The 14155-nt window shown below is 40.8% G+C and overlaps 1 protein-coding gene across 1 annotated transcript in view; it reads left to right on the top strand.

The window, feature by feature from the left end:
- LOC123759556 (uncharacterized) overlaps positions 1-14155 on the top strand; it is a 105753-nt gene that overhangs the window by 45966 nt on the left and 45632 nt on the right. Inside the window, exons 3-4 of the mRNA XM_069334791.1 lie at positions 327-411; positions 2445-2525. Coding sequence (XP_069190892.1) covers positions 2447-2525 — 79 coding nt within the window. The 5' untranslated portion in view covers positions 327-411; positions 2445-2446. The remainder of the gene's footprint in view (positions 1-326; positions 412-2444; positions 2526-14155) is intronic.

The following is a 14155-nucleotide window of genomic DNA, read 5'->3' as shown; positions in this document are numbered from 1 at the left end:
TATTTAATACGATGTTAACCATTAATCTCTTTAACATTCAGATATTCAGTTAGGAACCAAGAATAAACTAAACAACAATATTGTATTAATGTTCAAATAATTGAACGGAATTATCAGTGATATTATATATTGCATAAATTAATGTAATCACTTTGAAATTTTTATAATGATTTTCATCTTAATTCAGTCTTATATAATTTATAAATAATGTGTGATTGGTGGGTAATTAATTGGACTGAATCAGCATTAGATATACGAGTCCGTATCTCACTGCACGCTATATTATATTTGATAAATCAAATTGTTTTATGAGACCGTCTTTGCAGGTTGCTGGCGAGGGTGTCAACGACCGTTGACATTAACCTAGGCCCACCTGGATGTTTTGATGATATAGGAAGTGGAACACAACAAGTAATCCATTGATCCAAAGTAGCAGTTTGACTACGCTACTGTAATATCTCAGCAAAATCAACCTAGTTTAAGTTGACTATTGTGCGACTGGGATTTTCTATTAAATTTTTATTTGCAGAATTGAATTTATTGTAATTGGCTTCAAGTACTAACATAAAGTGTAGCCTAACAAGAAAGTTCAAATCCTTCAGATCATTACTATAATTAATCACAAAGCATTGGTCTTCTATAACTTTATTGGAGGAGAAGCAAAGGGACTACATTTAACTGAACCTTCGAATTCGAGGATTAGGATTTTCCCACAAATCTCTACATTATCCGCCAGGAGTCACAGGCAAGTGTAGGTGCCAGGAGTCACAGGCAAGTGTAGGTGCCAGGAGTCACAGGCAAGTGTAGGTGCCATGGGTCACAGGCAAGTGTAGGTGCCATGGGTCACAGGCAGGTGGAGATGCCAGGAGTCACAGGCAGGTGAAGATGCCAGGGGTTACAGGCAGGTGTAGATGCCAGGAGTCACAGGCAGGTGTAGATGCCAGGGGTTACAGGCAGGTGTAGATGCCAGGAGTCACAGGCAGGTGTAGATGCCAGGAGTCACAGGCAGGTGTAGATGCCAGGAGTCACAGGCAGGTGTAGATGCCAGGAGTCACAGGCAGGTGTAGATGCCAGGAGTCACAGGCAGGTGTAGATGCCAGGAGTCACAGGCAGGTGTAGATGCCAGGAGTCACAGGCAGGTGTAGATGCCAGGAGTCACAGGCAGGTGTAGATGCCAGGAGTCACAGGCAGGTGTAGATGCCAGGAGTCACAGGCAGGTGTAGATGCCAGGAGTCACAGGCAGGTGTAGATGCCAGGAGTCACAGGCAGGTGTAGAGGCCCTGAGGAGCTGCAGCTGGTAAAGATGCTAAGAGCCAATTGCTAGTTGGTTCTTCCTTCCCGCTTCATCCCAATTATTTTAACTTTTGTTAATTTTTCCAAATTAACATTTTGCATATATATATATATATATATATATATATATATATATATATATATATATATATATATATATATATATATATATATATATCGTACCTAGTAGCCAGAACGCATTTCTCAGCCTACTATGCAAGGCCCGATTTGCCTAATAAGCCAAGTTTTCATGAATTATTTGTTTTTCGACTACCTAACCTACCTAACCTAACCTAACCTAACTTTTTCGGCTACCTAACCTAACCTATAAAGATAGGTTAGGTTAGGTAGGGTTGGTTAGGTTCGGTCATATATCTACGTTAGTTTTAACTCAAATTTAAACAAATTAACTTATACATAATTAAATGGACAGATGTATCATTTCATAAGAAAAAAATATAAAAATATATTAATTCAGGAAAACTTGACCTATTAGGCAAATAGGGCCTTGCCATAGTATGCCAAGTACGATGTTCTGGCTACTAGGTACAACATATATATATATATATATATATATATATATATATATATATATATATATATATATATATATATATATATATATATATATATATATATATGTCGTACCTAGTAGCCAGAACGCACTTCACAGCCTACTATGCAAGGCCCGATTTGATTAATAAGCCAAGTTTTCCTGAATTAATATATTTTCTCTAATTTTTTTCTTATGAAATGATAAATCTACCCATTTCATTATGTATGAGGTCAATTTTTTATTATTGGAGTTAAAATTAACGTAGATATATGACCGAACCTAACCAACCCTACCTAACCTAACCTAACCTATCTTCATAGGTTAGGTTAGGTTAGGTAGCCGAAAAAGTTAGGTTAGGTTAGGTTAGGTAGGTTAGGTAGTCGAAAAACAATTAATTCATGAAAACTTGGCTTATTAGGCAAATTGGGCCTTGCATAGTAGGCTGAGAAGTGCGTTCTGGCTACTAGGTACGACATATATATATATATATATATATATATATATATATATATATATATATATATATATATATATATATATATAATTTTATATTTACCGTTTCTTCCATATTTGATTTATAAAATATGCAACTCAGATATGGCCGGGATATCGCTTCTGCTGCTTCTGCTCACACTTTCTACCTCTACAAGCATCCTAAAACTTCATATTCGTGATGGTAAGTGCTTATGTGAGGCTTTATTGGGGTTAGTTGATTCTGATTTCGAAAAATGCATAGTCACAGGATTCTGAAAGGATTCCAGATTAATCCTCACTTTAACTAATAACCTCCTGATGCTATATTTATGTGATCTACTTTTCAGCCTCGGTGTAGTAGATATTCTGTAACTCTAAACTGTCCTATTCGAAGCAGGAGAGAGTGAACGTTGATTAATAATGACTTTTATGAAACCTTGAATAATATGGCATGTGATGTATGATGCTGAGAACTTTACAACACAAGAAACTGTTAAACACGTAGACAAAGATGCATTTCCATAAAGGGAGAAAGAGAGAGTGAGAGTGGCTGTGGTCCTTCTGGATGTGAGAGGGGGAGGGCCACGCAATGCGAGCTCCACGGAAAACAATATATATCTAGGGATATTTCAGTGATACAGGAACTAAACACAGTCAGATAACTTTCAAAGTGTGTCTCAACATATTAAACATCATATAGTGATTACCATCCGACCGTTTGTGTTCAAGGAAAAATAAGTTAAATTCGTGTGTAGTCAACGCCTGCCCTCGTGGTGCCTGGAGGCCTTAGGCAATAGTTGCCAAGTCGTCAATAAATCACATCTCTCGCTATTGAAACATCAAGAAATCAGTGCCCATAGTGCTAAGCTCTCTATGCAAAACGTGTGTCTATTATAAAAAAAATTAAGATAACATATTTTAACATCACGTGAATAAATTATACACAATATAAGTCCGTCGTGTGTATGAAAACAAGGGCCATTTGATGGTAGGCCCACCCCAGTACCCTCTGTGTGTGTATTCTTCCAAATAGTGTAACGTACTTAGGTAACTAGTGCCAAGACACAGAAACTAGACGCCTCCACTGTAAGATAACTAGTGGGAAAATGCAAGTAATATAATCTAACAAGTGAACAAAACAAATTAAGAGTGCGACATGTGGTAGCATCACTGTCAGTCCATACAGCCTCCTCCAGGTCTGTGTCAAGTTGGTAACCACCCACGGTCAAACCCCCAACGGTCTATCAAGACTGTAAGACTATCACCACTGAACAGAAGTGTTCAACAAAAATGACTTTGATAAAAACGTGCATAGAATGCAACATGAAGGTAGATTATGCTACGGTGTCCTCTCCTATCTCTTTCGTTTGCCTGCTTTAAGAGTCATATCAGCTCTCCCTACTGATTCTCTGAGGTTCAGGGAGTCTATTGATATATGTGGCGACCAGACCGGCTGCCAGTTAAGGGAGAAAGTTACATTATAAGTTGTAAGTAAGGGGAAATTGGCGCCCTGATATAAAATGAAAGAGTATCCCCTACTGCCGATATGACGTTTTGGAAGGAACACTAGCCGATCGCGGATTGGCCGACTTAGGTCGCGGGCGACCAATCAGGGCCCGCCGTGACGTCACCGAGTGCCCTGGGCGGCGCCAACGTCAGAGTTGACCTGACCCTGGAAGCGAGAGGACGCGCCTCGGTCATCTCTCAAGGATTTGAGGCTCTACAAGCCTTTCTTAGTGGATTAGAGCGGGCTATCGCAGCCCATCTCACGTATTGGAGACCCCGCGCTTCTGGGAAGCAAAAAAGGAACCAAATTTATTGAGCAAAAGAGTGCCAAACTTGGAGATATTCGGCGACGACGCTGGGCGGCGACGCTGGACGTTGAGGGCCTTTAAAGGTGTGGCGGGCAAGCCTAGCTGTGACCGGGTCACATCCACTGAGGGTTTTGGAGGGACGACACCGTTCCTAGGACAAGGAGCAACGCCTTGTGGAAGGGGCGAGTGTGGGAAAGTAGTGATTAGCTCAGCGCCCATCGATGAACCAGGATTGGGGTAGCTGAATCTCAGGGATTGGAACGGCGACAACGCGAAGGCTCCACGACACCTGAGGACCTGTGGAACGTTCCTGGGTCGTCAAGGATCGACTCAGGAAGCATGGGAACCTCACACCATCGAGGGACAGGCGTCGTGAGCCACGAATGTAAGGTAGATCATTTTCCCTCCCATTACACCCTTGTGTGAGTAGGCTAGTTAGGCCACAATATTTACTTATGTATGTGGCAACAGGACATTCATACTTTAGTAGTAGAATAGGCTGCAAGGCAGCTTGTGTCCAGGACTGTCAGAGGGGACAGTGTGTATGGATGGCAGGACAGTGAAGAAGAGGCGCCGACGTGGTGAAGAGGCCCTCCTGTGAGAGAGTGTGGGACTCCTGTCTTTCTGCCCAGTTGAAGGAGTGTTGGAGGTCGTGGAAGAAGAGGCTGAAGATCTCCAGACTTATTATTCTTATTTTCATATTCATGTATTACTTGTTATTGCATGTGTGTTCATGTAATTTGCATCAGTAAATTCACACATTTTATCATTGTGTTTAAGTGTGCCTCCATTTATAATATTTCTCTATGAGCATACACGAAGGTTATCATAGTACCACCTAGGGAACACAACGTCCTCTATAGAAGTTCTTATTGCCTGGAGAGTGGTAAAGACATCACGGACCTATATAAAAGTGTACCCTTAGCCATCCGATCAGTATCAGTGCCTGAATGGTGGCAACTAGTAACGTGGTGGCTAGAGAGAGGTAAAGCCACACAGACCTTCCTGGGAGAGTACCCTGGGCCGACAGTCTAGTAGCAGATCTATGGGAGTAGCAATCTTCTGGCCACAAACAATATATAATACACCCACTGAACTGCATTGCTGGGGTGCAGATATAATAACCCAGCTGGCGACCTTGTTAAGAAGAATATAGTGAAGACAGGCGGGAAAGGAGTTCCTGCAACCTTTTTGTCTGGCAGGCAAGACTCAGGGAGATTATGGTTATAAGGTAAGCCTGAGTCTTCCTTCCCTCCTCCACGGGTCTAGGCCGGAACTGTTAACAGCAGTTTCCCCGTGTTTGACTGAAGGGCTTCCAGGGTGAATCAGTGGCACCCCCTTTTGTGGTGGAAGCAAAGACCTGCGGAGGTGGGCATTGTTGGTCCTCTCTTGTGTGACCAAGGAGACTCCGGTGAATCCAGGGAGTCAGAGGGGCTGAGTATCCAGCCTTTTGAGCCCCTAGCAGCTGAGTGCTAGCAGAGCTCCGGCCCACCCCCCGTGACAATTACCAACAGAGCTTTGCAATGCCAACTCTTTTCAGCAGCCATACACAAAAAAATGTGCCAACATGACTAATAATTCAAGGAGAAATGGTCCCAGTGACCACTCTGTGTACTGGCTCTTCAAAAAGGATGATGTAACTTTTTTGAAGATGATGGAAATCCTGGATAAAACTCCCGCCAAAAACAGAGAATTACTAATTAATGCCTGCATAGCAATTTCTAATGTCTTCAAACAAACTGTTCACGACACCAAGGTACAACCAGATGCGGCACAGAGCTCGGTGGCAGCGGCGCCTGAGCAGGGCGCGGAGTTGGGGATGCCTGAGTAGAGTGAGGAGTCAGGGATACCTGGGCAGAGTGGGGAGTCGGGGGACGCCTGAGCAGAGCGGGGAGTTGGGGATGCCTGAGCAGAGCGGGAAGTCGGGGACGCCTGAGCAGAGCGGGGAGTCGGGGACGCCTGAGCAGAGCAGGGAGTCGGGGATGCCTGAGCAGAGCGGGGAGTCGGGGACGCCTGAGGAGAGCGCGGAGTCGAGGACCCCTGAGCAGAGCGCGGAGTCGGGGACCCCTGATCAGAGCGAGGTGTCAATGGCACCAGAGCAAAGTGCGGTGACGCGGGCACCGGAGCAGAGTGCAGTGGCGATGGCACCGGAGCAGAGCGCGGTATCACAGGCCCCGGAGCAGAGCACAGTGTCGGGGACGCTGCAGCAGAGTGCGGTCCCTGACAAAGGGAAACAAACAAAACAAGGACCCAAAATCTGTTGGTATTACAAATGGGCTACTTGTAAACATGGGATATCGGGAAGAACAAATGGAACATGTAAGTACGATCACCCTAGAAAGTGCAGAAACCTCCTTAATACAGGAAATGTACCAAAAGCTGTGATTTATTTCACCGAGAAATTTGCAAAAACTCTTTGGACAGGAAAGAGTGCTTTAATGCTGAATGTTCAGCTTTTCATATAAGAGGTACGAGGCGAATAAAACCGACAGACCGCCACTATGAAAACAGCCACTACTCCATCGACTGGGATATTTTTTTTAGCAAGAGGAGGAGGAGAAGAATGGCTAAAAATGACCAGACTGTACCACCAACTCGGTCAAATGCTAGAGATGACGCAAACACAGTAGCCTCCTTACCAGAGCCTCAGATATTAACACCAAGTAAAGCATCCAGCACTTCCACTAACACGATAACATCATTTATATTTGCCAACATCCAGGGTATAAGAACACACAAATCCAACAAAGTTCACTTTATAGATGGTCTCCTTCATGAGGCAAATGCAATGTTTGCAGCCCTAACGGAAACTCACACAAAGGACTACCTTGATGGTGAAATATGGATCTCAGAGTACAATCTTTTCAGATGTGATAGGAAACACCGGCTTCAGGGTGGGGTCAGCCTCTACATCAAAGACACACTCATCTGTACTGAGCTGCTAAACACCTCAACTGATATGGTGGAAGTGCTGATAGTCAAAATAGAGATCCTAAATGTTGTTGTTGTCCTTGTATATAAGTCACCGGAGGCAAACCCTCAGCAGTTTAAAGACCAACTAATGAAAATAGAACACTGCTTGCAAAACCTCACAAATCCAGCTCCGAACGTCATCCTGCTTGGGGACTTTAACCTACGGTACCTGAAATGGAAGCACCTAGCTAATACAGTAATATCAGAAAGAATACCAGGAAGTAGCTTAAATGAACAGGCACATGCAAATGACCTGCTACGGATGTGCGACAGGTTTGCCTTAAACCAGCAAATAGTAGAATCAACTAGGAAGGAGAACACGCTGGACCTCATTTTCACTAATAATGATGAATTGATCAGGAACATAATAATTACAAATACCTGTTACTCAGATCACAACTTAATTCAAGTTTTGACAACTATGGGGAATAGACTTTCAAAACCAGTCCAGATTCCCGGTGGAGGAGAATTCAGCAAATTCAACTTCAATAATAAACAGATAAACTGGGAGAAAAAAACCGGGACTTCACAAAAATAAACTGGGAAGAACAGCTAGAAAATGCAAGTAAGTAATTATCAATAGAAGGCATCAAATGCAAACCTGAACCAGTGCCTGGAAAAAATAAGCTCAGTAGCACTGAGCCTATTTAGTAGCACTAGAAATATGTTCAAACCGCATACCTCTAAGAAAAAAGAGAAAGAGATGCAGATTGGAACGGGAACGTCGTTCCCTATTTAGGCGAAGAAAACGAATCGCAGAAGAACTTGAGAGTCGCACCCTATCTCAAGAACGGCGAAGAAGGTTAGGTAGAGAAATAGAAACAATTGAACTCAAGCTACAAGAATCATACAAAACCCAGGAGAGGCAAAGAGAGCAAAAGGCCATCAGTGAAATAGAGAGAAATCCGAAATATTTTTTCTACTATGCAAAATCAAGATCAAAAACCACATCTAGTATCGGGCCCCTGTGAAAGGGAGATGGAACTTTCACCGATGACAACAAAGAAATGAGCGAATTACTGAGGAAGCAGTACGACTCTGTTTTCAGCGAGCCATTAAACGTACTAAAGATTGATAACCCAAATGAATTTTTCATGGATATGATACCAACATCAAATCATATATCAGACGTCACCCTATCCCCACTGGATTTTGAAGAAGCAATAAACAGTATGCCTATGCACTCTGCACTAGGCCCGGATTCTTGGAACTCCATATTCATCAAGAACTGTAAAAAAAACACTATCACAGGCCCTTCACATTCTGTGGAGACAAAGCCTAGATACTGGCGTTATCCCTGACATACTAAAAACAGCAGAGATAGCACCACTACATAAAGGAGGAAATAAGGTAGAGGCAAAAAATTACAGACCGATAGCACTAACATCGAACATTATAAAAAATTTTGAGAGAGTGCTAAGAAGTAAGATCACAAAATACATGGAATCACAGCATCTCCATAACCCTAGACAACATGGTTTTAGAACAGGGCACTTGCCTCTCGCAGTTGCTGGACCACTATGATATGGCATTAGATGCTATGGAAGACAAACAAAACGCTGATGTAATTTACACAGATTTCGCAAAAGCTTTTGATAAATGTGACCATGGTGTTATTGCACATGAAATGTGTTCAAAAGGAATTACCGGAAAAATAGGCAGATGGATTTACAATTTCCAGACTAACAGAACCCAATGTATAATAGTCAACAAAATAAAATCCAGCCCATCAACCATGAAGAGCTCAGTCCCCTAGGGTACTGTGCTTGCTCCAATACTTTTTCTCATCCTCATATCGGACATAGACAAGAACACAGCCTATAGCACTGTATCATCCTTTGCAGATGACATTAAGATTTTCATAAGAGTAGGTAACATAGAGGACACGGCAAACGTCCAATCAGATCTAGATCAGGTCATTCTATGGGCTACAGAAAATAATATGATGTTTAACGAAGATAAGTTCCAGCTCATGCGCTACGGAAAAAATGAAAATATAAAAACGGAAACCACGTACAAAACTCAGGCAAATCATAACATAGAACGAAAAGGCAGTGTAAAGGATCTGGGTGTACTCATGTCGGAAGACCTTACCTTTAAAGAACACAATAAAGTAGCCGTCACAACTGCAAGAAAAATGACAGGTTGGGTAACACGAACTTTTCACACTAGAGATGCTGTACCGATGATGATACTTTTCAAAACGCTTGTGCTCTCTAGAGTAGAGTACTGCTGCATAATGACAGCCCCTTTAAAAGCTGGAGAAATTGCTGACCTGGAGAGCGGGCAGAGATCCTTTACTGCTAGAATCCACTCAGTAAAACATCTAAATTACTGGGACCGACTAAAGAGCCTAAATCTGTACTCCCTTGAGTGCAGGCTGAAGAGATACACAATAATTTACACGTGGAAAATAATTGAGGGGCTGGTCCCAAACCTGCACACAGAAATAACATCACATGAGACCAGAAGACATGGCAGGATGTGCAGAATACCCCCGTTGAAAAGCAGAGGTGCAACAGGTACTCTGAGAGAGAACTCTATCAACATCAGAGGCCCGAGACTGTTCAACATGCTTCCACTACTCATAAGGGGCATAACTGGCAAACCCCTCACAGTGTTCTAGAGAGAACTGGATAAGCACCTCCAAAGGATACCTGGTCAACCAGGCTGTGACTCATACGTCAGGCTGCGAGCAGCCGCGTCTAACAGCCTGGTTGATCAGTCCAGCAACCAGGAGGCCTGGTCGACGACCGGGCCGCGGGGACGCTAAGCCCCGGAAGTACTCACCTAATTGTGCTTGCGGGGGTTGAGCTTTGGCTCTTTGGTCCCGCCTCTCAACTGTCAATCAACTGGAAGTTGACTGTCAGGTACCTCAAGGTAGGTGGGGAAGAAAGTGTGAAAGTAAATGAAGGCATTAAAGGAAAGAAGAAGAATCTCTATTTGAAAATTATCATATATAATTTTACTAGTTTTTATGTTTCAGAGTCGTTATATATAATAATAATATTAGATTAAATAATAATACAACCATTTTATTTATATTTTGCAATGTTTATATAGCTTTCCTGACTTACTTAATGTTCACTAACCCAAGTGGCCTCAACGAGGGCAGCCATTGAAATAGTTAGGATCAAGGGAGTAATCCTAGTCACAGCCCTTGTGAATTTGTTCATTTAATGCATCATGCAATTGCGATTTCTGTGTGTAATCCCGATCATATGTGGGATTCCTCCAAAAAAGGGAGTTGGAAATGAATGAGTGTCGAGGGTAAAGTCAAGGTACACAACATCAAAAACCTTACCACTATCAACTGCCTCAACTATGCTGGAATAAAATTATAGGAAATTTGTTAAACATGAACGGCGATTAGTAAAACCATGTTATGAATCATTTATTAATCTAAGTTTTTCAAGATAAGGACGAATGGTATTTGCAGTTATCGATTCAAGTAACTTACACACAATAGACGTTAAGCTAATTGGCCGATACTTTGACACAAGTGATCTGTCTCCTTTCTTGAAAATTGGTACCACATTAGCAACCTTCCACAGCTCTGGCACTCTGTTGACTCTAATGATTCATTAAATATAGTAGACAATGGCTCCCAAAGCTTCTCTTTGTATTCTTTAAGCACCCTGGTAAACACTTCGTCCGGCCCTGGTGATTTGTTTGGCTTGAGTTTGACTATTTGTTTAATAACATCCTCCCTGGTAACTACTAAACTAATTAACCTGTCCTCTTTCCCACCCACATAAACTTGTTCGACAGAAGGCATAATGTTTAGTACTACTTTAGTAAATACAGAAATAAAATATTTATTATAAATACTACTCATCTTTATAAATTACTACTCATTCTTTTACTAAATATTATAAATACTACTCATTCTCAAGTCGACAATCGACTTGAGAATGGTCCAGGACGGACCGAAACGTCGTCGTCCCTTCAACTTCTAGTGTGTGGTCTGGTCAATATACTTCAGCCACGTTATTGTGACTCATCGCCTGCACTACTCATCTTTTGCCATTATCAGTTATCTGACCTATCTCAGTTTTTAATGGACCTATCCTATCCGTAATCTTTTTTCGATAAAACTGAAAAAAACTTTAGGATTTGTCTTTGCTTGTCCTGCTATGAGTACTTACTAGTTTCTTTTTGACCTTCGTATCTCTTTTTTTAACATTTCTAGCCTGTTCGACGAATTCTTGTTCTAAACTGACTTCTCCATTCTTGATCCTTTTGTGGGAAATTTTACCCACCATATCTATATTATCATCTAAAAAATGTATTATTTCTATATCATATCAAAATCATATCAGAATCATAGCAGAATTACTATAGATTCATTATACATCTTGATCCTAGATGACAATGCCACTAGGATCATGTACACCATAGGGCCTTATAGATGCCTACGTAACTTTGTGCATGATCTCTCAAGGATCCAGAAGATTCTAGAACGATTCTTAATTACAAAACTATTGGAACGAATTAATTCGACATCCGGTAGGGATTAAATCGAATCCTTAATAAGAATCAATAGTACTATCAAGTACTACTTATAATCTTTATATCCTATATCTAATTATATTATAATCACATCTTATCTTAATCATATGTCTAGACAGGAAAAATAATAAATCAATATTCATTGAAAGCTACCCCTCTCAAAGGAGAGGGAGGGGCCAACTCGGGACAAAGCGAGCTATGGGAGCGCCCCGGGCCAGAACGTGTTTGTTGACAAAAGAGTGAACAAGTGTTATTGAGTCCTGCAAACATTACTTAGCTCAGGACACCTTATCGAATTATCTTTATAACCAGTGATTACTCTCTAGAACTGGGGAAGTACCTGGACAATATCTTCAAGGAAAATTCCTAGAACATTTATATCAAATAAGAGTGTATAGTGGAGCACACAGTGACACTGTCTCCACCTCCACCCTCATCTTTAAGCAACTGCAATTAAGGACAATCACATAGCTACGCTAATAGAACATCATACAGCAAAGCTGTGATATAAAATATCGTGCCTAAACTCGCGACAAGAGAGTTATCTAGTCTGGCACACTGTCAGACAGGTACCCCGGCAGTCAGAGAAGTATATTGATGTTATTTAGTATATTAATTGGCCAATTGTATGCTTGTGTAACTTTAATATTTTAAATGAGTCTGTCTGTCAGTTATAGAACGAGACAACGCCTCATATTTCAGTAAGTTTATTAATATTAATAGTGCAGCAGTTGAATCTTTAAGCACCAAACTTGATGAGTGTCCATTGGGTGAAAAAAGATTCAGTCACAGTAAACAAAACCTTCGTGAGTGTCCATGGTGTGGGAAAAGATTCAATCAAGCTGACTAAACCTCTTCATATAATTGAGTATATCTGTATATTTACTTGAATATATAAATTAGGTTAACAATTGCTTACTTAATTATCTTTAAGTTATCATATAAGTTCAGTTAATTGAATATAACTTTTTAGTACTTACTTAACAGTACTTAGACTACATTTAAGGTTATTTATCATACTTCTACAATTTGAATTGTTGTGTTGTTTGTAGTATAGGAATATATTGGCTGTTGATAGTTATGGTGCTAGGCTAGACTATGTACTTGTTTGAATCTCTGATTTAAACAGAACCAGTCTTCAGTCATAGAACTGAATTTATTCATTCTTATTCTTGTAAGAAATTATACAAGTTAATGTGAGATTCAGTCTCTGTGGTGTAGTGGTAAGACACTCGCCTGGCGTTCCGCGAGCGCTATGTCATAGGTTTGTATCCTGGCCGGGGAGGATTTACTGGGCGCAAATCCTTAACTGTAGTCTCTGTTTAACGCAACAGTAAAATGTGTACTTGGATGAAAAAGTGATTCTTCGCGGCGGGGGGTCATATTCCAGGGACCTGCCCGAAACGCTACGCGTACTAGTGGCTGTACAAGAATGTAACAACTCTTGTATATATCTCAAAAAAAATAAAAAATACTTGTCTGCAGGTGGACTGTGGATCTTCAGTCAACCTAATAACTAATTCATTCACCCTACCTGCCCTTTACAGCCCACAATCTGTCATTAGCAAAACAGAAGCTAGGATTTACAACCCTAACTAGAGACTTTAGTCGAGTTAATTGCAGACAGTAATTTTTAATTTAGTTCAGTAAAAGTCCCTGGTAGTTCTCCTGTCATAGCAATCCCGGCAAGTTTTTCCCACACCTTTTGTACCAAGCTCTCTTTGTACCTATAAGGTTCTTTTGATACTTTGTTATAAATTTTTGGTAATTATTTTTTGATATATTCAAGTGTATGGGATACTACGTTCCTGTGCGTTGCTTAGATTATTTAAAAAAAATGATATTTAGAATCCACATCGAAATCCCTTTTTACATCACCCATCGTTGGGTTTGAGTCTCGCTCCAAGACTGGCCAATCCCCCCATGCCCAGGAAATTCCAATCTATTTCACCCAAAAAAATTCTTGGGCCATAAAAACCAGCTTTTCGAAAATCTGGCACTCACTCTATTCCCCCTTACATATCTATTCTATTCTATGCTAAATTTGATTTCTTTGTGATCACTGTTCCTTAGCTCACTCCCTATTTCAAAGTCATTAATTTGTGTTTCCCTGTTAGTTATCACCAATTCTAAAATATTTTCTTTCCGCCTTGGTTCCTTAATGTGTTGCTAAAGGAAGCAATCATCAATTAATTCTAGAAAATCTTCTGCTTCATTATTCCCTGTTCTGTTAATCCAGTTTATTCCTCTAAAATTATAGTCACCCATGACACAAATACATCATACACAAATACAGACCTAGTTTTTCTAGATATTTCATACCATAGATGTGTTGCTTCCATTCTCTCCAAGTTTAGTGGCCTGTATATAACTCCGAATTAATTTTGTTTAACTTTTTTCGTTTACTTCTAACCAAATAGTTTCTGAGTGTGGCTCAGTTTTGATTCCCTCTTTGAGACCACATTTAAAATTTTCCCTAACATATATGGCTACTCACTTTTCTCATCTAATATACCTATCTGTGTGAAATAGC

The sequence above is a fragment of the Procambarus clarkii genome, chromosome 32, assembly GCF_040958095.1.
Source record: "Procambarus clarkii isolate CNS0578487 chromosome 32, FALCON_Pclarkii_2.0, whole genome shotgun sequence".
Taxonomy (NCBI): domain Eukaryota; kingdom Metazoa; phylum Arthropoda; class Malacostraca; order Decapoda; family Cambaridae; genus Procambarus; species Procambarus clarkii.
This window is presented reverse-complemented; position numbering and strand designations above follow the sequence as displayed.